Source organism: Hylobates moloch, unplaced genomic scaffold (assembly GCF_009828535.3).
Source record: "Hylobates moloch isolate HMO894 unplaced genomic scaffold, HMol_V3 SCAFFOLD_18, whole genome shotgun sequence".
Classification (NCBI taxonomy): Eukaryota; Metazoa; Chordata; class Mammalia; order Primates; family Hylobatidae; genus Hylobates; species Hylobates moloch.
Window position 1 is genome coordinate 65,553,549 of NW_026652293.1, and position 24,463 is coordinate 65,578,011.

At 47.7% G+C, this 24,463-nt stretch overlaps 2 protein-coding genes across 7 annotated transcripts in view; one reads left to right on the forward strand and one right to left on the reverse strand.

The window, feature by feature from the left end:
- Positions 1 to 5,148, forward strand: part of NTPCR (nucleoside-triphosphatase, cancer-related) — a 28,610-nt gene extending 23,462 nt beyond the window's left edge. The window contains exon 4 of one of the 2 annotated variants that reach the window (XM_032137278.2): positions 4,508 to 5,148. In XM_032137278.2, coding sequence (XP_031993169.1) covers positions 4,508 to 4,767 — 260 coding nt within the window. In that variant the 3' untranslated portion in view covers positions 4,768 to 5,148. The remainder of the gene's footprint in view (positions 1 to 4,507) is intronic. The other variant, XM_032137277.2, reaches the window with a different exon arrangement.
- Positions 5,149 to 14,190: 9,042 nt separating this feature from the next.
- The window catches only part of PCNX2 (pecanex 2), a 351,803-nt gene continuing 341,530 nt past the window's right edge, over positions 14,191 to 24,463 (reverse strand). For all 5 annotated transcript variants that reach the window (XM_058430821.1, XM_032137273.2, XM_032137274.2 and 2 more), the window contains exons 33-34: positions 16,223 to 16,671; positions 14,191 to 14,552 (exon numbers count right to left, since the gene is read on the reverse strand). In XM_058430821.1, coding sequence (XP_058286804.1) covers positions 14,379 to 14,552; positions 16,223 to 16,671 — 623 coding nt within the window. In that variant the 3' untranslated portion in view covers positions 14,191 to 14,378. The remainder of the gene's footprint in view (positions 14,553 to 16,222; positions 16,672 to 24,463) is intronic.

Below are 24,463 nucleotides of genomic sequence, written 5' to 3' on the forward strand. Positions count from 1 at the left end.
CCTGAGTGAGGAAAGGCCATCAGCAGATCTCAACAGCAAGGTGACTCAGATAGTGGAATTATAGGGCAAGGATTTGAAAACAGCAATCATAAAAATGCCTCATAAAATTACAGATACACATGAAGCAAATGAAAAATAGTCTCAGCAAAGAACTGGAAAGTTTCAGCAAAAACCTAGAAGATAGAAGAATCAAATGAAAATGTTGGAACTATAAAGTACAATAGCCAAATAAAAAGTCACTGAATGGGCTCATCAGCAGAATAGAGATGACAGAAGAAAGAATTAGTGAACTTGAAGGTAGAACAATAGAAATTACCTGACGAAGAGTAGACTTAAAAAAAGAAAAAGTAATGAACAAAATGTAAGTTTTTGGGACCTGTGGGACTATAACAAAAGATGTGACATTCATGTCATTGTAGTACCAGCAGAAGAGTGTGGGGCTGAAAAAGTGTTTGAAGAAGTAATGGCTGCATTTTTGTCATATTTGGCAAAAGACATAAACCTACATTTTCAGTGAACCCCAAGAGGATAAACTCAAATTCATGCCAAGACATACCATAGTCAAACTTCTGAAAATTAAAGTCTTGAAAGCAGTGAAAAGAAAGCAGCACCTTACCTATAGAGTAAAAACAATATGAGTGACAGCAGATGTCTCAGGAGAAACCATGAAGTCCAGAAGGAGGTGGTACAACATTTTCCAAGTGTTGAAACAACTGTTGACTCATAATTCTATCAGACATTCACAGATGAAGGAAAACTAAGAGAATTTGTCATAATAGGACTGCTCTAAAAGAATGGCCAAAGGAATTTCTCTTATCAGAAAGGAAATGGTTAAAGGAGACCTGGAACATCAGGAAGGAAGAAAGAACAATGGGGAGAGTAAAACCGTGAGTGAGTGTAGTGGGCCTTTCTTCCTCTGTTGAGTTTTGAAGAATTATGTTTGACAGTTGAGGCAAAACAATAACATTCTCTGATGTGTTAAAAAAAAATAGCTGAAAAAAAGAAAAGAACAGTACCTGAGAAAGAAAATAAAATCTCACTGATACAATCTTTGGCACCTCCTATTACCTAGTAAAGCATCAGTAGAAGAAATCGCGATAGAGTATTTTTATTCATCTATTCTGTAAATATTGAGCACCCACTGTATGTCGGATACTGTTCTATCCACTGGAGTTTTAGCAGTGAGCAATAGACAGGGAGAACCAGACATCGTCTTATCAGTAACCCAGTCCTGCCATAACTCCCTCCCTCCCACTATAGTGGCATTAATCCATTCATGAGGGCTGCCCCCATGACCTAATCACCTCTTAAAGGTCCCACCTCTATTCGCATGAGGGTTAAGTTTCCAACACATGAACTTTGGGGGACACAGTCAAATCATAGCAGGTGACTTATGGGTTCTTCAATAATTTCTTTTTCAGAACTCTAAGAGGTTATTACTGTCGTATCCCATTGAGTTTTATCACATTGTATCCCAATGAGTGTGTCATTGATTGATTTTGCAGCCTTCTAGTTAATGTCATAACATTGACAATGTTATCAACAACTTTAGATCTTTTTCAAGCTGGCAGCTTCATAGTATGACTAAGCCTCTTGTTTAGACCATGCGGTGCACATGTTCTTGGCAGCAGTGAGTGGATATTATCTGATCTTCCAGGCTGCTTGCATGCCACCTCACTGCCTTCTAACTTGTTTAATATGATCAGTTTCTGTATGCCCTGCTCAGTCTCCCCTTCCTGCTTCTTGATTGTTTAAATAAGAAGTTGAGGTGGTGATATCACAAGTTTGTCTTCCCATCTGGTTGGCCTAGGTACTGTGAGAGACAGTACTTGACTCGTCTGCTGGGCACAGATTCAATACCAGATACCGGGTCTTGCTTATGTTCTAACTTTAACAACCCCAAACCTGAAAACATGGATGGAACAGGCAGGGGAAGAAATGCCTCTTAGTATATAACTATGTGCAAGAAAGCAAAACAAAACCACATGTATTTCCTTGAAACTGTGTGAAGAGCCCCCAACATTCCTAATAAGCAAGGGATGGGATCTGGAGGTCACAGGATGAATGAGATGTGGCCTCTGACCCCATGGTGCTCACAGTCTTATCTTCACTGTGCCCAGGATAAATTCTTACCAAGGGCCCTCCTACAGCCACTGGGCAGGTGCAAGGGTTCAGGTTCACTCAGCTTCCTTTCTTTCTCTCAAGGCTCCAGTGCAGAAAAAAAGAATGGTTGGGATTACTTTTTTCTTTCTGCAGTCTTCTTTATTTCTTTTTCCTGTTCCCAGCTCCCAGTTCCCTCTTCTAATTAGCTTCTCAGGAAAGACTTTCTGCAACCAAAATTCTGGCTGTTGAATAAAAAGTAGACTAGAATTTCACAAAAGGCAAAGACTCCTGAGGTTGGCAGATGCTGTGATCCTTGTTCTTGCATTTGAGAGTGTGCCTTCCTCATACAGGGAATATCATAAGTGAATACTGTAGTTTCACGTCAACATCTTACTGCATAATTTTCAGAAATAATCTTAGGGAAATCAAAGGGAGTATCAAAATATTAATATTGGAGTGTTTGCATTCTGCTCATTAATTTTCAAATTAATTTTTAATTTGTAATTGATACAATAATTGTACATATTTATGGGGTACAGTGTGATGTTTCAGTGCATATATACATTGTATAATGATCAAATCAGGGTAATTTCCATATCTGTCACTTTAAATTATCATTTTTTGTGGTGATGACATTCAAAATCTTCTCTTCTAGCTATCTTGCAATATACACTACCTTGTTCTTTACTCTGTAGTCACCGTACTGTGTAATAGAAGACGGTGATACACAGCTGTGTATCACAGTCCACTCGCAGAGCCTGGCTGGAGGCAGAAGCTACTGCAATCACTGCTGAACTCAGAGTGGAAGAAAAGGGCCCCCATGGTGCCCACCTCTGTGTTGCCTCCTTTCTACCTCAGGTGGATTCCTTGATTGCAAACAACAGGAATGGACTTTGGCTAATTTAAGTGAAAACAGCGTCAAAAAGCCTTGTAGGCTTTGGAGCTGTCCCATGAAGCCAGAGGAAAAGCTGACTGTCCTCATTTCAAGTGGAGCCAGAGCTGCCCAGGATTGATGCAGCCAGGACCAGTAGAAATGGGATCAGCTTCTGGCACTTGCTGTGTGAACTCACTCTTCTTGGGGTGCAGATCTCAGTCACTCCTCTTGGGGTACAGATCTCAGAGAAGTCGCCAGGGCCTGGCTTGCCCACTTGTTGGCTGGGGGCAAGTTTCCTAGACTGTACAGTCTCCTAAAGACAATCAGAGCACTCTTTCAAGAAGGGTGAGCAGGTGCCAGGAACCAGAATTGACTAGGTCCGCTCTGCATCTCCTCCTTGGACATGTATTGGCATCTACTGTGTGCCAGGCCCCCTCTTCAGATACAACCACCCTGAACCTCAGAAGGCTTCCAGATGCACTCCCCGCTCTTACCGGGAAGCTTGGCTCAGCCCCTTCTTCACGGTTCAATTGTCGAAATTACATCCAGGCATAAGCACCCCAGAAGCCTTTCCTGCCCCTGACCCCCACACATGCCTCTGTTCCTGCCTGCCCCCCAGCCTCCTTCATTGTCCTTGTTCATGCCTGTCTTGTCCTGATCTGCGAGCTCCATGAGGTCAGGGTCTTACCTGTGGTGCTTCTCTATTTGCATCTCCGTGCCTGGGTCCTGCTTGCCCTTCCACCCCATCAGCATGTGTTGAGTGGATGGATATTATATGGGCCAAGCAGGAAGGCACCGTGATGGGAGCAGAGATGGCCCTTCCTTTACCCTGGGGCACTCTGGATGGTGTGGTAGTGAAGGAAAAATAACCAGATCATCGGGTAAAGCTCTGGTGAACTCTTTGTTGCTTCTCTTTGCTTTTGTAATGGTGTAAGTGATGGAGAACACACTGTGGTCAGGAGGCCTGAGTAACAGTCTATACAGAGGCACCCTCACGTATCTGGCTCTCCCACTTCTCTATCTTTCAAATGAGCACTTGATGTTTATGGAGAGGCGAGTAGATGACTGAGCATCCCAGAATTCTGGGCGCTTCACTGGTGCTCTGCTGGCTGCCCTCCTGGGCCCCGCTGGCTCCCAGGCTCTCCTCCTCGCTTCACTCCAACAGTTGAGTTCCTTCCATTCAGGACAGGTCATCCTCTGGGGTCCTGCCTGGTCCTGCGTGCCCATCATCCGTCCCGGTGTGTCTCGTTGGGCTCATGTCACAGCTCTCCCCATGGTTGGCTGAAATCTGTCTGGACTCCAAACCCACTTTGACTTTTCGAGCTGTCACTTGGCAGAAACTGATGCTGGGACTCGGTGATACCTGTCCTGTTTCTGAGTGCTCCTGAAGAGCTGGGCCTCCTCCCTGGGTAACAAAACATACCTCACTCTCTCCCAGCCTTCCAGGCTTTTCTTTTAGAGAGTTACCTAGCACAAGATTGAAGAAGAGGAAAGGAGCTCTGAAGCCTGTTCTCTCACTTCTTCCCACAGGTCACCAAGGAAAACAGAAACCGCCTTCTGCCAGATATCATGACGTGTGTGCAGAGCAGCAGGAAGTGAAGACACGTGCGTTCCTGCCCCCCGTGAAGGAGTGCCCAGTTCAAGAGGAGCCTGATGGAGCCCTGCCTGTCGAGGCTGTATGCTTATGGGGTTATGGAACCTTGTGGGCTTGTCTAGAGAAAACTCAACAGATGTTTTCCATAAAATGTTTAAAAGATCAAATTAGCCTTAATGCTGGATTGTCTGTATAAGATTAACAATCCATTGTGGCTTATTTATGCTTAAAGATTTCTTGTTTATTTCCTCTTGCAGTCATGCACATGATTTGGGTAAATTGTGAGATGAAAAATGGTTTTCAGAGTATTAGATGGAATTCGCCCCCGTTGAAGTTTATAAATGTGTTCAGGGGAAGGGGGAGGAAAGAGTTCACTGCCTAATCAGTTTTGCATGTCATGAAAATTAAATTCCTCTCCAGGTGCAGCTTCAGTCTCATGCAACTTAAAGTGATAACAGTTATTTGATTTTTAAAAAAATATTATTCCAAAAGAAAACCATTTTAGGTCATCTCCCCCAACTCTTACTGTTTGTTTGCTTACTGCTTAATAAATATAAAAATAAATCTGATGGTTACAGACAGGAGGCATTGTGTGGGAGGAATACACAACCTTTAGAAGTGTTGATAGCATCTGATATTCAGCCAACCAGATGACAAGAGCTCAGGCCCACGGGTTTGCATAAGAGCACTGCTTTGCCTTAGTTTACTCTGGAGCAATTTTGAATCTTTCTATGCCTAGTTTCCTTTCCAGAAAAGCAGGGAGTGGCTGTCATCTCAGCAGAGTGATGTCACACCACAGAAGGCAACTGTCAACCACTCCGCACAACTGTGGAGTGCCCAGTGCCAGGGGCTGGGCTTATCAGGAATAATGGTTTAGCAATGTGGAGTTCAGCCCATAACAGGGGTACTATAAAAATAAAGTAGGAAAGTAGAAAAGACCACTGAAACCCCAGAATTGATAGAGGATAAAAACTTCCCTCCAAGTGGCAGATGGTACTGGAGTGATAAACAGTTCAGTGTTTTTAGGTCATTTATGGTGAAGATCTATGAATTTCCAGGATTTTGTTTTAACAAATTAGCATTGGCTGCAAACCCACTGGCATAAGCAGCAGTGTGCCTTCTCTCTAACTGTGGACAAGTTGGGCATGTGGCGGGTGAGGTGCCCTGGGCTGGGCACTGGGGCACAGTGAATGGGGCGGGAGGCGCTCACATCGAAACCAAAATGGTGCACAGCCCAGGACTGGTTCCTCCATCAGTGTCTCTTTCCTCAGCGCTTTTCTTCCAAGGTAACTTTGTGAAGCTTGACCTGGACTTGCCTAGCCTTGGAGGGACCACAACAGGGAGGCCTAATAGATTATGAACTAATCCCTCAAAAAGGGTGACTTGCCCAGGAGGAGGAAGTGGACATCTCCTTCCACGGCCCCTGCCTGGCGGGGCTGTTTGGGGAGACTGAGTTCCGAGCTCAGGACGTCTGGCAGGCTGGCTGTGACTTCCAGCCACCATCACCAGGACACCGGTGTGGGCTGCATGCCTCAGTGGGCCAGGAGAGGCACGGCCTCTGAGATGGGTAGAGGCTTCCCACAAAGGCCTGGGAACCTGATCCTGGCCATAAATCTGAAAGTACCACAGCCCTCAGGAGAACCAAGAGATAGGGTGGCAGTGTGGGGAAATGTCATCAATGTGCACCCAGGCCTGGTGGAGCTGGTCAGCCCCAGCTGGAGTGAGACTCCATCAAGACGGAGCCTTTCCTGGCACCTCCGGGAGGCTGTTCTGCGTTTCCGCCCTTCATGCATCTGAAATACCAAGGGCCGTGTTCCTTCTGGTGCTTGTCCTTTTGAGCTTGGTGTTTGAGCCGTGTCTGTTTTGTAGACTTTGACTTTGTCTTAAATGAGAAAGAAAGGTGGTGAAGATTATTTCAAAGTTAAATAGCTAGTCTGAGGGGCTTATCACTGAAGCCAATTGTGCTTATGTGGGGTAGGCGTGTCACTGCCTACTTGAAAGTATCCACTTGTGTGGAACAGATTCAGGGTGGCCCCTCGCACTTGGGGCTGTGGGAGCTTCTGCACACTTTCCCTTTAATGGTGAAGAGACAAGCTTGGAGTGTTTAAGTGGTTCGTTCAAGAGCACAGTGATAGTGGTGACAAAGGGGATTTGAACCCACGTCTACGTGGCTCCAAAGTTCACTCTTTCATCACTCCCTGCTGCGTCCTTCTTGAGGCTTTAGCATTTTTAGTGCATTTTGTGCCCCCAGACCTCAGAGTTGACATTTAGCAGTGATAAAGTGCTGTGAATCCAAAGAATGTTTAGTGTCTCTTGTGGTGAGGTCCTGAAATGATTATTGTACTAGTCAAACAGAATGATCATGGAGCGTGTATGCAGATGTCAGATGCAATCCCTGTCTTGTAAGGCAATGACATTTAATGAAGGATAAGACGAATTCACAGGTAACTAGAACTCGTGGCCAAACGCGCACAGCCTGTAGCAACAGTGTCATGCTGAGATTTAAAGGAAGAAGAGGTGCCATGGCAGAACTCCACATGTGACCGTCCCCTCCCTGCACGCAGCCAGGATGAGAGGAGCAGAGCTGAGCGCCACCTCCCTGTCGGTGCCATGGCTGAGGTAAGGAGCTCTTGCCGGATGGTGGGGTGGGGGCGGCAGGGCAGACTGAAGTCAGGGATTCTTTTTTTTTTTTTTTTTTTTAATTATAATTTAGGTTTTAGGGTACTTTTGCTACAGGCTTTTTTTTTTTTTTTTTTTTTTAATTATAATTTAGGTTTTAGGGTACATGTGCACAATGTGCAGGTTTGTTACATATGTATCCATGTGCCATGTTGATTTCCTGTACCCATTAACTTGTCATTTAGCATTAGGTATATCTCCTAATGCTGTCCCTCCCTCCTCCCCCCACCCCACAACAGTCCCCAGAGTGTGATGTTCCCCTTCCTGTGTCCATGAGTTCTCATTGTTCAATTCCCACCTATGAGTGAGAACGTGCGGTGTTTGGTTTTTTGTCCTTGCAATAGTTTACTGAGAATGATGTTTTCCAGTTTCATTCATGTCCCTACAAAGGACACGAACTCATCATTTTTTATGGCTGCATAGTATTCCATGGTGTATATGTGCCACATTTTCTTAATCCAGTCTATCGTTGTTGGACATTTGGGTTGGTTCCAACTCTTTGCTATTGTGAATAGTGCTGCAATAAACATACGTGTGCATGTGTCTTTATAGCAGCATGATTTATACTCCTTTGGGTATATACCCAGTAATGGGATGGCTGGGTCAAATGGTATTTCTAGTTCTAGATCCCTGAGGAATCGCCACACTGACTTCCACAATGGTTGAACTAGTTTACAGTCCCACCAACAGTGTAAAAGTGTTCCTATTTCTCCACATCCTCTCCAGCACCTGTTGTTTCCTGATTTCTTAATGATGGCCATTCTAACTGGTGTGAGATGGTATCTCACTGTGGTTTTGATTTGCATTTCTCTGATGGCCAGTGATGATGAGCATTTCTTCATGTGTTTTTTGGCTGCATAAATGTCTTCTTTTGAGAAGTGTCTGTTCATGTCCTTTGCCCACTTTTTGATGGGGTTGTTTGTTTTTTTCTTGTAAATTTGTTTGAGTTCATTGTAGATTCTGGATATTAGCCCTTTGTCAGATGAGTAGGTTGCAAAAATTTTCTCCCATTCTGTAGGTTGCCTGTTCACTCTGATGGTAGTTTCTTTTGCTGTGCAGAAGCTCTTTAGTTTAATGAGATCCCATTTGTCAATTTTGGCTTTTGTTGCCATTGCTTTTGGTGTTTTAGACATGAAATCCTTGCCCACGCCTATGTCCTGAATGGTATTGCCTAGGTTTTCTTGTAGGATTTTAATGGTTTTAGGTCTAACATTTAAGTCTTTAATCCATCTTGAATTAATTTTTGTATAAGGTGTAAGGAAGGGATCCAGTTTCAGCTTTCTACATATGGCTAGCCAGTTTTCCCAGCACCATTTATTAAATAGGGAATCCTTTCCCCATTTCTTGTTTTTGTCAGGTTTGTCAAAGATCAGATAGTTGTAGCTATGCGGCATCATTTCTGAGGGCTCTGTTCTGTTCCATTGATCTATGTCTCTGTTGTGGTACCAGTACCATGCTGTTTTGGTTACTGTAGCCTTGTAGTATAGTTTGAAGTCAGGTAGCGTTATGCCTCCAGCTTTGTTCTTTTGGCTTAGGATTGACTTGGCGATGCGGGCTCTTTTTTGGTTCCATATGAACTTTAAAGTAGTTTTTTCCAATTCTGTGAAGAAAGTCATTGGTAGCTTGATGGGGATGGCATTGAATCTATAAATTACCTTGGGCAGTATGGCCATTTTCACGATATTGATTCTTCCAACCCATGAGCATGGAATGTTCTTCCATTTGTTTGTATCCTCTTTTATTTCATTGATCAGTGGTTGGTAGTTCTCCTTGAAGAGGTCCTTCACATCCCTTGTAAGTTGGATTCCCAGGTATTTTATTCTCTTTGAAGCAATTGTGAATGGGAGTCCACTCATGATTTGTCTCTCTGTTTGTCTGTGATTGGTGTACAAGAATGCTTGTGATTTTTGTACATTGATTTTGTATCCTGAGACTTTGCTGAAGTTGCTAATCAGCTTAAGGAGATTTTGGGCTGACACAATGGGGTTTTCTAGATATACAATCATGTCATCTGCAAACAGGGACAGTTTGACTTCCTCTTTTCCTAATTGAATACCCTTTATTTCCTTCTCCTGCCTGATTGCTCTGGCCAGAACTTCCAGCACTATGTTGAATAGGAGTGGTGAGAGAGGGCATCCCTGTCTTTTGCCAGTTTTCAGAGGGAATGCTTCCAGTTTTTGCCCATTCAGTATGATATTGGCTGTGGATTTGTCATAGATAGCTCTTATGACTTAAACTCCCACACAATAATAATGGGAGATTTTAACACCCCACTGTCAACATTAGACAGATCAACAAGACAGAAAGTTAACAAGGATATCCAGGAATTGAACTCAGCTCTACACAACGTGTACCTAATAGACATCTACAGAACTCTCCACCCCAAATCAACAGAATATACATTTTTTTCAGCACCACACCACACCTATTCCAAAATTGACCACATAGTTGGAAGTAAAGCTCTCCTCAGCAAATGTAAAAGAACAGAAATTATAACAAACTGTCTCTCAGACCACAGTGCAATCAAACTAGAACTCAGGATTAAGAAACTCACTCAAAACCGCTCAACTACATGGAAACTGAACAACCTGCTCCTGAATGACTGTTGGGTACATAATGAAATGAAGGCAGAAATAAAGATGTTCTTTGAAACCAATGAGAACAAAGACACAACATACCAGAATCTCTGGGACACATTCAAAGCAGTGTGTAGAGGGAAATTTGTAGCACTAAATGCCCACAAGAGAAAGCAGGAAAGATCCAAAATCGACACCCTAACATCACAATTAAAAGAACTAGAAAAGCAAGAGCAAATACATTCAAAAGCTAGCAGAAGGCTAGAAATAACTAAAATCAGAGCAGAACTGAAGGAAATAGAGACACAAAAAACCCTTCAAAAAATTAATGAATCCAGGAGCTGGTTTTTTGAAAAGATCAACAAAATTGATAGACCACTAGCAAGACTAATAAAGAAGAAAAGAGAGAAGAATCAAATAGATGCAATAAAAAATGAAAAAGGGGATATCACCACCGATCCCACAGAAATGCAGTCTACCATCAGAGAATACTACAAACACCTCTATGCAAATAAACTAGAAAATCTAGAAGAAATGGATAAATTCCTCGACAAATACACCCTCCCAAGATTAAATCAGGAAGAAGTTGAATCTCTGAATAGACCAATAACAGGTTCTGAAATTGTGGCAATAATCAATAGCTTACCAACCAAAAAGAGTCCAGGACCTGATGGATTCACAGCTGAATTCTACCAGAGATACAAGGAGGAACTGCTACCATTCCTTCTAAAACTATTCTAATCGATAGAAAAAGAGGGAATCCTCCCTAACACATTTTATGAAGCCATCATCGTCCTGATACCAAAGCCTGGCAGAGACATAACCAAAAAAGAGAATTTCAGACCAATATCCTTGATGAACATTGATGCAAAAATCCTCAATAAAATACTGGCAAACCGAATCCAGCAGCACATCAAAAAGCTTATCCACCATAATCAAGTGGGCTTCATCCCTGGGATGCAAGGCTGGTTCAACATACGCAAATCAATAAATGTAATCCAGCATATAAACAGAACCAAAGACAAAAACCACATGATTATCTCAATAGATGCAGAAAAGGCCTTTGACAAAATTCAACAACTCTTCATGCTAAAAACTCTCAATAAATTAGGTATTGATGGGACGTATCTCAAAATAATAAGAGCTATCTATGAAGTCAGGGATTCTCTTACACCTGAGTTTGGAATGCCTCCTATTCAAACAAAGCAAAATATCTAACAGATGGTTGGATATAAGTCTCAAGGAGGAATTCACTTTGGAAAGCACAGAATTAATGCGTATTGCTTGTATGAAGAATCTCAGCTAGAATTAACAAGGTCGGATGGGAGGAATCAGGACTGATTTGAAGAATGATTTACTAAATCGTTCTTTCCTTTTCCTCCTTAGCAGATCATACCGCCAGCTGCTTAACACATAATAGTTTAAAAAATTGTTTCTTCTTACCTCTGAGTGAGGGTAAGCACATGCAGGGAGATGGGTGAGTCTTTTAAATGGATAGAGTGTCATCTCTGATGATCAACCTTGACAGGGAGAGATCTTAGTAAAGCTGCAAGTTCAGGCACTCAGTTCCCAGCTCTCCAATTATCAAGGGAGTGGGAACACTGGTGGGCTGGAATATGTGGAACAGATCTGCTCCTCTTCTTTTCCTGCCAATTTCCGTATTCATAGAAGGTTGTGTCTGTGTATCGCACCTGTGTGTGTGCTGATGGCAGATGCTTATGTAGCATAGTGACTTGGGACAAAACAGCATGGTGGATGAGGCTGGAGGCGGGTGGGCTAAGTAAACAGGCATTGCATTGCACATTTTGTGGGCAAAGAAGTTGAAGCATCGTATGATTTTAACAAACTACTTGCCAGATGATTTCAACACACTGCAAAATTTAGAATCAATAATGCCCAATTAGTCACATGATTTATATAAAACCAAGTGCTATGGTTTTTATATTATCTTTAGAGGAGAAACCATTTTGATCTGTGTCCAAATAACTCTTTTTTTTTTGAGACGGAGTCTCACTCTGTCACTTGAGCTGGAGTGCAGTGGTGCGATCTCGGCTCACTGTAACCTCTGCTTCCTGGGTTCCAGCGATTCTCCTGCCTCAACCTCCTGAGTAGCTGGGATTACAGGCACCCGCCACTACGCCCAGCTAATTTTTTGTATTTTTAGTAGAGACGGGGTTTCACCATGTTGGCCAAGCTGGTCTTGAACTCCTGACCTCGTGATTTGCCTGCCTCGGCTTCCAAAAGTGCTAAGATTACAGGCGTGAGCCACTGCACCCAGCGCCCAAATAACTCTTGAACTGGAAAATAACTCTTTAGCTATATACTGGAAGAACACTTGAACAACTCTAGCAAGAAATGTCAGTTTAGGGATGCCTCCTCTAAATGGGGGCTTAGAATATAACATTTTGCAGAAGTCCTTTCTGATACATAGCTGACTAGATGAAGGACCAGATTAACAAGTTCATGAGTTGTAAATATAAAAGTTGTGTACCACAATAAAAAAAAGAAGTATGGTTGTACTGTTGATGGCTGGTCAAACAGCCCCCAAGAATCCTGGGGTGACTCCAATACTGCCACCTTTCCTCTGTGGGTGCAGTCGCCTGCGGATGTGAGTGTGTGTGCATCTGTGCCTCAGTATGTGCATTCAAGATGCCCGCTGTCATAGACGGTGCAGAGCGTCACTGCATTCCTATCTGATTAATGTGGCTTTAGTGTTGTAGATACACTGTGTCACTTTCATCCTCCCTCCTCCCGACAAAAGATGCCACGAGAACCCGTGAACTGTGATAAGCAGTGAACAGAATAACCGTTGAAGAAGCACCTCATGAACCTCCCCAGAGAAACGGGATGGAGGAGCACCTAGGGTGCTCTTGCCCTCTGGCCTGCGCTGCCGTTTCCTTCCAGCCTGGGTTTCTAGCTCTTTGGGGAGATTCTCTGTTTTGTGGAATGCTTTCTGTGTTTCCTACTTCTGGATGCCTAAGGAGTAGCCAGTCATACTCCTGGCTGACCACTGCCAGGCACCGTGGTTTTCCTCACTGACCTCAAGGAGTCACCCTCCGTGGGGAGGCCGCACTCACAGCTCCAGGCCTGCCGTTTAGCCCTTGGGGCTTGGCTGTAAAGTTGCCCAAGAGGATTACAGGAGCTGCCAGCCAAGTTTAATTTGGCCACCTTAGAGAGCTGCAGCAAGGCCCTATCATCAGCTTCCCATTAGACAAACAACTGCATTTAAATTAAATAAAGTTTGCACCTCTAGGGAGTGCTGACCTGCAAATAAGAGCCTTCTGTCTGTGCTTATAGAGTACACTTGCTTTTATTAATTGCTGATTCTTAGTTTACAAAAAAAAAATTAGAAAAGCATTACCATTTACTTTCCAAGGGGCAAGAGATTCTCTACAATACCCTTCCCCCAACCCTCTCCTCAAATTTCCAAATCCTAAATACTTTGAAGAAATTTGTGTGACTGTTTAAAATTGAGTATTTCCTTGTAACTACTGTCTTTTGAAAAGGGATGGTTCACCAGGCCAGTGATACTCTATGGACTGCATTTTGGGACCTCTACTCTAGCAAGGATACAAGACCCCCCTCCTGGGGGTCTTGAAGATGGGAAAAGTTGTCTCAGAATGTACCCAAATGTCGTTCTCACCATAAAAGATAGATATACTTGTAGAAATGAGAAGCCTCAATATAACTCAAAACACTGGACGCAGTTTATAACTATAAACATTTTAATTTCAAAAACAAAGGTGTGTGCGATGTTGTGTGCACAGTAAGGGTTGCGGGGCTTGGAGAACAAGCACGCGTCCCTGTGAAGCCCGCAGGGTGCTGGCAGCCCACAAATCGCTTGGACTATAGTGAGGAGCATTGCGTGACTCCGAGGTGGATTTCCATGCACTGAATGGACTCAGTTTCTAAACTCACATCGTAACGTATCCTGGCTTTTCACAGAATACTGGAGACATGACTGCATGCATGATCACGGTTCTTGTTGTGAAGCTGCCACCATGTTATGCTTAACAGCTGCATAAATATTGTAAAGAAATAGGGTTTTCTGGACACTTAGATTTAACCTTAATGCATCTGATCAGACGTGCTGCTGTTCATTTCTTTTTCATGGTAACAGTAATGTATAAAGTGCCAATGATGTAACATGCAGTTGTCTTATTTTCATCAGGGCATTTGTTTCATGGCTCTGTTGTTTTAAGATCGTAAATGGCTTTTGTTTGAGATTTCAGATTCTGGAACATGTGTGGTGCTGTCCGTGGTGTGCGGCTCTGGGCAGCGCTGTGCCTGGCGGGGGAGGTGTGGTGTGGCTTCTTTGTTGCTTTTTTTTGTTTCCCCATCATGTGAGGTTTTTTTTGTTGTTGTTTGATTTTTTTTTTTTTTTTTTTCAAAAACCTGAGATAAGTTCTGTGTTCTGGAACAGCTCTCCTTTTCCACAGGAGGAGTCCTCATGGATCGCAGTATTGGTTGGTTGTGATTTGGGGAGCACGAGGGAGAGCAATGCAGGTAGGAGCTGTTGGGGAGCCGGCCTCCCCGCCCGGCCGCACGCCCGTCACTGCTCATCTGACACACTTTGCTGCGAGGCCGTGTCATCCAGGCCCATGTCCTCCTGGCTTGCTCTCCTGCAGACAACCCCGAGAGTCTCCGCCACAGCCTCAGCCAGACGTCGGTCACGAAGCTGCCCCTGCTCGGTGGCATCAGTGGGCTCACATGGCTCGGAGAGGTGCTTCCAAAGAGAAGAGAGAAACAGTGAACAGCTCAGCAAATGTTCACTACCCACTTCTAACTGGCATCACCCCCACCTGTGCTGTGGGAGTTAAAGGCTAGCGCTGCCATATCCTTGAGGTCAGGTTCTAAAGTCACGTCAAATGATAGAGGGCCAGCACAGTGGCCTCTGAGGACAGGACGGGCAACTGAAGCCGCATCTGAGACACAGGGGCTCTGCACGTGGGCCTTTCTGGATGACGGCGCTGGAAAGAGCGGCCCTGGGGGGAAGGGGCATTTGGGCGCCTGGCTTTCCAGCTGTAGTCAGCGTCACTTCATGCACACTTAGCCCCTGTCATGAATGCTAAGTTCTAGCAGGCTTGACCCCAGTAGAACACAGAGGCCATTGTATTCTGGGGGCGTGTGGTCCCAACGACAATTGTCCATTTTGGAGAGCAGGAAGGAGAATTTGACAGAATCCCAGAACTACACCCGTAGACTATGACTTTAACACAGATTGGGGCATGGAGAAGGGTGATACTTTGTATATTTTTATTGAGGAAATAAAGGGAGGGGAAATGTATTCTTTTAGTTATCTAACTAAGGTCGAACTCCTGAAGTAACCAGCTCTTTCCTCTTGGCCAGGACAGCCTGAGGGTTCCAGGAAAGCCCATAAGTCTCCCCCTCCATGAAAGATGGCGCCCACGGCTGCAATCCTGTGGCTCCTTGTAGGGCGGCTGGCCCAGCCTCGGCTTCACCTGGCAGGAAGGTACTTCCCTGGAGAGCTGTTTCCCATGAAGGAGAAGGGAGGGCGACACTACGAATGTTCAGGTGCGGCCACCTGTCTCTACCTGCAAATAACCTCAGCCAGAACCAGAGGGTAAGCCGCGGTGCAGCCCCCTCTCTCCACCTGCAAATAACCACACCCAGAACCAGAGGCCAAGCCACTGCAACTCTGGTGCTTGATGGAAAGCGTGAGCCATGGTCAGGAAAACCTGAACACTCAAAAGGAGCGGGGGAGCTCTTCAAATCTGACCCATTTTTGCCTTGACACCGTCGATTTTCCCTGTCTACCAGGCCACATAGGAGCACTGCTGGGTATTTATTTACTTTTTTCTCACTGATGAAGCTCAAGTGTTCATTTCATCTCAGCTGTTTTGGGATTCTGGACAAGTAACGGCTTATTTGGGTGAAGTCCTTAAAACTCTCCTTGTCTAGTATTTAAATACTTAAAAGCAGTGGGGCCATCTCAGCAGCTTTAAAGTTAAATCTATTGGCTGAGAAGAAATGATACTCTAACTCCAGCATTGACAGCTGCCCTTTCCTCTCCCTCAGGCCGGAATCATGTGAGAAGAGTCCCGCTGTGGGAATGGGTGGAGGGCATTCTCCCTCACGCCCCAGTGTAGGGCAGATGGCCACAGTTCTGCAGAACCTCTGTATCCAGTGACTCCTTTCACTGCCTGCCTGGGCATTATCATTTACAGGATGTGTGCTCTGTATCTTGTCTGCTTCCAAGAGCAGCTAAGCCACTTCGTGTCTAAGCACTGTCCTTTGTCACTCTGGGAGCCCCATAGAGAAGGGGATGGGGTTCTGCAGGCAGAAAGGTGGGAACGCAAGGCAGGTGCCACGCTCAGGCCAGGAGCCCGTGCCACCACCCCAGCCCGTCCTGGTGAGCCCTGCCCAGCTCCTTACCCGAGTGGCCTGGCTGGCAGCCCTGGCTGAGGGGCCCATCACGATGTTGACGCTGCTGGATGACTGGGTGTCACTGGTATTGCCCCCCTCCGCAGCAGAGAGTCCGGAAATGACGAGCGCGCTGGAAAAGCTCCTCTTGCCGAAGAGGAAGCTCAGGGTGGAGCTGGTGGAGGAGCCCAGGCTAGACCTGATGAGCGCCTCGGCCCGCTCGCGGACGCTCAGGTGGCCGGTGGTAGTGACGGGCGGGGGCTGAGAGTGCAGGGACGTGACCGAGGTGTGCAAGGAGAGCCGGCTGCCCGAGAGCCTCTGGGCCAGCTCGTGCACTGAGGTGGACGTCTGGAGGAATGGTTGGCGGCTCTCTAAGATGGGGCCAGATGAGCTCAGCATGGGTGGCCTTTGGCTTAGCGCCGAGTGTGCCTGCACGGACTGGCTCCTGCCTTTCCTCCTGCCTTTAAAAGAAAGCAGAACAGAGTTGTAGCGGGTGGTGATGAACATCGATACCTGTGTGGTGCAGCAGGTGGCCTGCTCTTCCTGGGCCCAAGGACGCCTCCTCAGTGCACCACCTGCAAGGCTGGGACAAGAGCTGGAAGCCTGACCACTGCCTCACCCACTCCCTCCCGCCAAGTCCAGGTCCTGAGAACCAAAGGGCCAACTGCAGGGTACCCAAGGGTGGGGGCTGGGGTTGGGGGTACAGTGTGAGAAGCTGCAGCCAGGGTGACAGATCTGCCCAGTTTGCGAGGACATTCCTGGTTCTAGCACTGAAAAGTCGCGCATCCCTGAAAGCTGCTGGGTTCAGGCGAACCAGGACGACGCCAGCAGCGGAACTTGGGCTCATAAAGTAAACCCAAATGTGATCCTGGCTCAGGACCTTGGCTCCTATGCTCATCCGATCAGCAGTGATAAAGGAAAATGTGCAGGGTTCTGTCATTTTTATTTGCCATGAAAAAGGAAGAAAGGGGAGGACAGCTGAAAGCCCATGCCGTGGCCTCTTCCAGAACAGCTGTCCCTTACAGGCCCACAACTACTGGCCAAGCCCAGGCCCTGGTTCCCGTGCTCTTCTCACCCAGCCCCTTTGCCCACCACCTTGCCCCTTAGGGGCCCTGCCACCCCAGCCTTTGCTGAAACTTGTCTAGACGAGGCCATTTTTGACAAAAGGGACTGGACTACCCCCAAAGATGTGGTTGTGTCCATGCTGCTGGAAGCAGGATAACTTCATGGGGTCTTCTGTGAGTGATGGCCCTGAGCAGCATGGGGTTCAGCTTTGCAGTCTAAGCAGTCTGAGGAACCGGGTGCTGGCTAGGACACCGGGTTGCTTAACTTCAGCATCCATGATCACTAGGGGCTAATCGCAAAATAGCATTTTGATGGGAGCAGCTAGTGACGTCACAGTTCTACGAATGGCCTCATGGGCATGTCTCCTGTAGCTGCTACAATTAGACATTAAATCAAGACAAACAGTGGGCGGAGGCATGAGTATCAGAAAGGACGTCCTATGCATTGCCTTGTGTTCCACCTCACCCCAAATGCCCATTATTCATTATGCATCTGGTGATTCTGAAGCGGGTGTGGCTGCCTCCAGGAGAACCCAAGAACTGACACATCATGTGAGAGGCAATTCCTTAGGGATACACGTTACAAAGGGGATCCCAGGGTTCCTTCCAGCCCCACCCCACCCCACTGTGGCCTAGGCTGAAGGGGCCTTTCTGCCTCCTGTTGACCACAGTGCCAGTTTGGATGCTGTGATGGTCGAGTGCCCATTTGCAGAGGGCACTGGTGCTCCCATCTCACTTTCTCCTGCCCGTGTGTTGACAGTATGGAGTGCCTGCCCCACAGTGCTGTGGGCTTCCACAGGACGGGGCTGCCCTCCCTGGGATGAGTGTGCTCAGCCCCTAGCATGGGGCCCACCTGCCTCTGCCACAGGAGGGGTGCATCCGGGCCGGCCTGAAAGGTCCCGGCTGAGTAGTTAAATATATTCCTCTTACAGAGAAAAAGGAGAGGAGCAAAGGGACCCTGACGAATCAGAGTGAAAAACAAGGAGGGCGATTCGTTAGTTTATTCAGCGTCTGGCAAGGCTGGACGTCTGTTTGTGATTTCTATCTTAAAGCTCATCACTGTCCAAAAATACTCCACATTCATCCACAAGTCAATGATTGTGATGCTCAGTAGAAGACCACCCATACTTGGTGGGGAAATTCCTAGAGAATTCCAGGAACTAGGGGACAAATAACCCACTGTGTATCAAAGGGAAGTGGCCTGCTGTAGTCTGTGCAAGACAAGGACTCCCCCGCCACCCGATTTCATTGCTTCAGATCTTCTCATTGTTCTTTTTTTTTAAATTAATTTTGCAAATGGAACAGCACTAAGGAAGCAAACCATGCTAAATGCATTTGTGCTACTCAAGATTATTTTACAATTCAACTTATTTTGCAAATTACTCTATTATCAAGTTATGAATGTTTCTAGGGAAAACCTTTTTAGAACCTGAATGGAAATACCTTACATATAAATCACCCTCCTTGGTTTATTATCATGGCACTTAATTCCTTGGTCTTTGATGTTATCTGAAAAGTGGTGGTGTAGCTCCCTCGTAATATGAGAACACGGCCTCCCTCTCCAGTCTGGGATTCGGATTAGTTATGAATTCCGAACTGCTCACCGGTAAGTAGGTCACCAGCCTCCACTGCTAGGCCAACTCCCCTTCCAGCTGTGACATACGCTTTTTACCCCAGCAAGACGACTGCAGGTTGCCAGGCCCTAGCTGAGGCTGGCGTAGTGAGCGCCTGGCAGCTGGGTGCAAAGTGCTGTGTGCACCAGCAGCAGCAGATGCACAGCGTGCCTGGCCTGGGGAGAGGAGTTCTGCCTGTGGGGTCTCAGGCAGGAGGGACCCCAGTCCGCTCAGCTTCTTGCAAGGGCTCAGGATTGGGATACCTGGCCAGAATTGAGGCAAAGACCAACGAAGGGTAGGGGCAGTTGGGTCCCCAGTTATGTGAGTTGAGTCTTGGTGACTTGGTGAGTAAAACAAGACCCTTGTTAGAATTTGTTTCAAATTTGCCCTTCAAAACTGCTCACTTGGTCGGGCACGGTGGCTCACGCCTGTAATCCCAGCACTTTGGGAGGCCGAGGTGGGCGGATCACGAGGTCAGGAGATCAAGACCATCTTGGCTAACACGGTGAAACCCCATATCTACTAAAAATACAAAAAATTAGCCAGGCGTGGTGGCAGGCACCTGTAGTCCCAGCTACTCAGGAGGCTGAGGCAAGAGAATGGCGTGAACCCGGGAGGCGGAGCTTGCAGTGAGCTGAGATAGCGCCACTGCAGTCCGGCCTGAGTGAAAGAGTGAGACTCCATCTCAGAAAAAAAACAAAACAAAACTGCTCACTCTTTGCTACTTGGCTAAGGGTCTCTGTCATGCCCTTCCCAGAGACGCAGGTCCTCCACTCTGACAGGCCTCAACCACCTCTCCAATGGCACTCAGCATACTGTGTTGTCACTGTCTGATGCACAGTCCTCTCCACTATGTGCCCTCTCTGCAGCAAAGGACCCCTGTATCACTTCTACGAGCTCAGCACCCAGCACATTAACATGTAAATAAAGGATACACAGGACAAACCTGCAAAACTGACCAGATGCCAAAACTCTGATTAGAAATCTAGTGAGTCTCAGAAAGTTCGGGGTGGGTACAGTGTTTCTTAAACTTGGCCATTAGAAGCATTTCAAAAAATTAGTATCTTGACTAGAGGCTGAGACCCATAGGCAAGCACCTGTAGATGGGCCCAAGGGGCTGCCACTGCAGACTGGAGGGCAAGCTAAAGGTTAGGAAAATAGGAAGGTGATTCCTCCATTGTTCCAGGGTCAAGTCCAAAGATCTGGGATCAGGAATGTCCTCCCCATAGCTGGAGACTGGCCTCTAATGCCCCTGCACTGGCCAAGCAGGTCTCTGGCTTCCTTTCTGGGAGGGGTGTGTCTCAACTCGGATGGGCATGGTTGTTTTACTTAACTGGGAGGAGGGTGAGAAGGAGGCCAGAGACTGAAATCAAATCCAGTTATCTTCACATCCCTGAAAGGGATGATGGCCTGCTGGGAATGGCAGGTAGGTGGTTTCTGCAAAGTGTCCCCGGCAGGGCCAGGCAGAGCCGCCCCTCCCATTGTGGTGGCCTCTTTCCTGGGCTTGCTCTCCTTGGAACCCCAGGGGCTACCTGCACACTGGGTCTCAGGTGCAGTGTGTTAAGGTGAATGAAAGCTCTGTGCTCCCAGTCCCAGTCAGGGCTACAGACCCATATGCCCACACCATCTGCATCCATGAAGAGGGAGGTCAGAATCAGGGGCATGGCCAGGTGCAGGAGGCAAGAGCCTGTGGGTGCAGCTCCTCTCTCACTGACACCACGGGCATCTTCTAGCATCTGCTGTGTATCGAGTGCCGAAGGTGCCATGGTGTGGGTGTGGGAGCCCTCAGGAAATTCACACCTACCCATACTCTCCTTTTCCAAGGCCAAGGGCTCCAACATGAGGCCCAGGAGTGTATGTGTGTGGGGAGCTGCTAACTGCCAAGGGACATGGAGATAAGACAGTAGCTCCTGACCTTCTACCGCCCATTTGGAGGGAGCAAGTGTAGTGAACCACAGTGGAAGGCTGCCCATGCCCCACTGTGGCTGTAACCACAGTGGGAGTAGAAAGAAGGTGACATTTAATTTTTCCAGGGGACAAGAAGGAGAGATGTCCATGTCTTGAGTGTGGGGTCAGCAAGTTATTCCCTTCCTGTGCCTATTTTGGGCGGCTCTAGATTTCTTCCAGGAGACCTGCTATGCCCACGGTGTCTCCAGAATTTCCTGCTGCCTGGAGGTTTCCTGGGGGCCCCAGATGATGGTTTGAAGCAAACATGCACATACATGCCATCCTCTTGAATTTGAGTTTGGACTCCAGCCCTGTTCCCACTGGCCTCCCCAGAGCGGGCATTTTGCTTATGTCGCCGGCCTCAGGGCCCCATCATGAGCTTTAAAGGAGTTGCCCCAGGAGCCCTCACTGAAGGCAGCTGCAATGGCAGAGGCTGAGTGTGGAGATGTCCGGGCAGCTAAGGCAGGGCCTCAGGGTGGCAGGGCACATGGCAGGGGTGTCCCCTGATATCTTCCCCACTGGGCCTCATGCCCTGCACCTTCCTATAGCTCACTGGGCCCCCTCGGGGACTCCAGTCCAAATGGTCTGAACAGACGGCTGCCCTGCAGTGCTTGCGTTCCTCATAGGGACTGCTTGAGGATCTCAGCTACATCTGAAGACAGCCTGGCTGCTCTAAGGGTGGGAAAGTATCCTGAAGGGGACCATGGGTGCAGTCCTCCCCTCAGCCTATCAGCTGTCTTTAGGGCCCCCTCTTTTCAGAGCCCTATCACCAAGTATCACCAGGAGCCTTCGGTCTTGGGTCTCCTGGAGAGCCTTCTGGATAGTTGAGTCACATCTTGGAGGGATTCTGGCAGGGGGATTGGGGCACCAAGGACATGATGGTACATTTCAGAAGAGCCAACGAGATCAGCAGCTCTTGGCTCCACTGCGCTTGGCTGTGACAGAACCTGGCTATAGCTGCAAGTCTGAGGCCGGAGGGCCTTGCACCCTTGCCCTCTAGGGAAGCTGTAGTATAAGTGGCTGAGGCCAGGAGGAGTAACCATCCACTCATTCGTTCAACCTTTGTCTGCTGAGCCCCGACCACGCTTACCACCCAGCCCAGCACCTCAGAGGTCTCCCTTGGTGGTCCCTGCAGCCATCTCTGTCCCCACAGGGCCAGGAAGCTGTGGAGACAGGAGCATGTCAACCAGCTCCCACCCACTCCTGCTTGGCCCTGTGCTAGGTTCCCAGGACTCCAGAATTCCCTGCCCCAAACTGGGGCCTGCACAGGCCTCTTCCCCAGGGTCCCCTCCCAGGGCGGACCTTGGGCCTACTTGCAGGCATGTGCACCCCCAGACAGGCATGTGAATGGGGAGGCGCCAGTGCATGCAGGCAGCCCCTCGCCTGGCAGGATGTGGGGAGAGTGGGGAAGAGGGTGGCGTGGTCTTCACATGTGCTCCTGTCGCAGGCTCTGCAGAAGTTAGGGCTGCCCAACTGAGCGTCCACTGTGGGCTGCACTGTCCTAGGTGCCGGGCAGTGAGCAGCTCATGGGGAATTCTGACCACAGACAAAGGACACGCATCAGGCAGGGATTGGAGGAGAGGAGAAAGTCGGGCAGGGAGATGGCAGTGCTGTATGGAAGGTTGGCCAGGGTCTCTTGGATAAGCTGGGATTTTGTGGGAGGCTGTGTGAGTAAGTGAAGGAGCTGCAAGCCTGGGAGAGGCACATTCGGGACAGAGGAGGCAGCAGCTGAGGGGCCCTGAGGAGGAGAATGCTTGACACTGGTGAGGGACAGCAAGAGGCCTTGTGCTAGGAATGTGGGCCTGTAGGAGAGGGCTGAGAGAAGGCATCAGAGAGACAGCAGGTCAGATGGGGGCCTGCGGGGGAGAGGTGCACATGGGATGCACGTGGGTGTTCCGGGCTGAATCATGTTCCCTCCCCAAATTCCTCTGTTGAAGCCCTAACCCCCAGGACCTCAGGGTGGGGACTTACTTTGACACAGGGTCATTGCAAATGTCATTAGTTAAGATGATGTCATACTGGAGTAGGATGGGCCCTGAGTCCAAGATGACCAGTGTCCTTATAAAAAGGGGATGTGTGGACACAGACAAGCACACAGGGAGAACACGATGTGAAGACGAAGCCAGAGCTCAGTGGTGCTTCTCAAGGCCAGGGATGCCGAAGATGGCCGGTGAACCACCACAAGCTAAGGAAGGGCCCTGGAACCCACTCTCCTCCAGCCCTCAGGAGGAACCAAGCCTGCCCACACCTGGATCTCAGACTTCCAGCCTCCAGAACTGGCAGACAGTAGGTTCATGCTGTTTAAGCCACCTGAGCCATGGTACTTTGTTATGGCAGCCCAAGCAGACTCACACATTCTGAGCTGAAGCCATCATTCAACAGAAGAACAATGTGAACTGATTTAAATTTAAATAAAATCACTCTGACTTGCTTTGTGGAGATTTACGATTTTGTGTGTTGTCAGAGCTGCATGAAAGACCAGAGAGGAAAAGCAAGAGAGACGATAGCAAGAGAGAAGTTTTTCCTTCTTTTAAGTGGGAAAGGGGTGGCAGGCCTTGTTCAATCTCCCCTGTCCCCTTCTAGTTCTCTGACCCTCTGCTGGGGATAAAAGCCTTGGCATAGCTTCCTAGGCTGCAGTGCCTTCTTTCCTCAGCATGTCAGCTCCTTGAGCCAGGAAGGGACTTGAGACAGTCCCTTGCTCTGCTCCTGTCCCTCCCTGACCACAGTGAGGAAGTAAAGGAGCCCCTGCTGGCTGCTTCAGAAAGAACTGAGTGTCAGCTTTGCCTGCTCGTGGGGCCAGAAGGAAGATCACAGGGAACAGGACAAAGTCATGCTGGGCAGAGACATGCCAGCTGCACAGATGGAGGGCAGGAAGCAAGGGCGGCACACTCAGTGTTCAGTAATGTTTCCATCAACTCATTCCCAGGGCTGGGGACAAGGACACTTGAAGCAGCATCCCTAGGGCCAGGACAATGGGATGGTGCAAGGTGGTTGGGATCACAAGTTCTGGGGCCAGCTCACCTGGAATGAACCTCAGACTGGCCACTGACTGGCTGGATGACACTGGGAAGTGACCTAAGTTTTCTAGGCCTCTGGTCTCCACCCAAATTTCATGTTGAATTGTAATCCCCATGTGTTGAGGGAGAGACCTGCTGGGAAGTGAATGGATCATGGGGGTGTGGTTCCCCCAGGCTGTTCTCGTGATAGTGGGTGAGTTCTCATGAGGGCTGATAGTTTTAAAGTGTGGCACTTCCTTGGTCTCACTCTCTCCTGCTGCCATGTAAGACACACCTTGCTTCCCCTTCGCCTTCTGCCATGATTGTAAATTTCCTGAGGCCTCCCCAGCCATGTGGGCCTGTGAGTCATTTAAACCTTTGTTTATAAATTACCCAGTCTCAGATTATATCTTTATAGCAGTGTGAAAATGGACTAATATGGAGAATTGGTACCAGCAGAGTGGGGTATTGCTATAAAGATACCTGAAAATGTGGAAGCAACTTTGGAACTGGGTAATAGGCAGAGATTGGAACAGTTTGGAGGACTCAGAAGACGACAGGCAGATGAGTGAAAGTTTGGAACTTCCTAGGGACTTGCTAAATGGTTTTGACCAAAATGCTCACAGTAATATG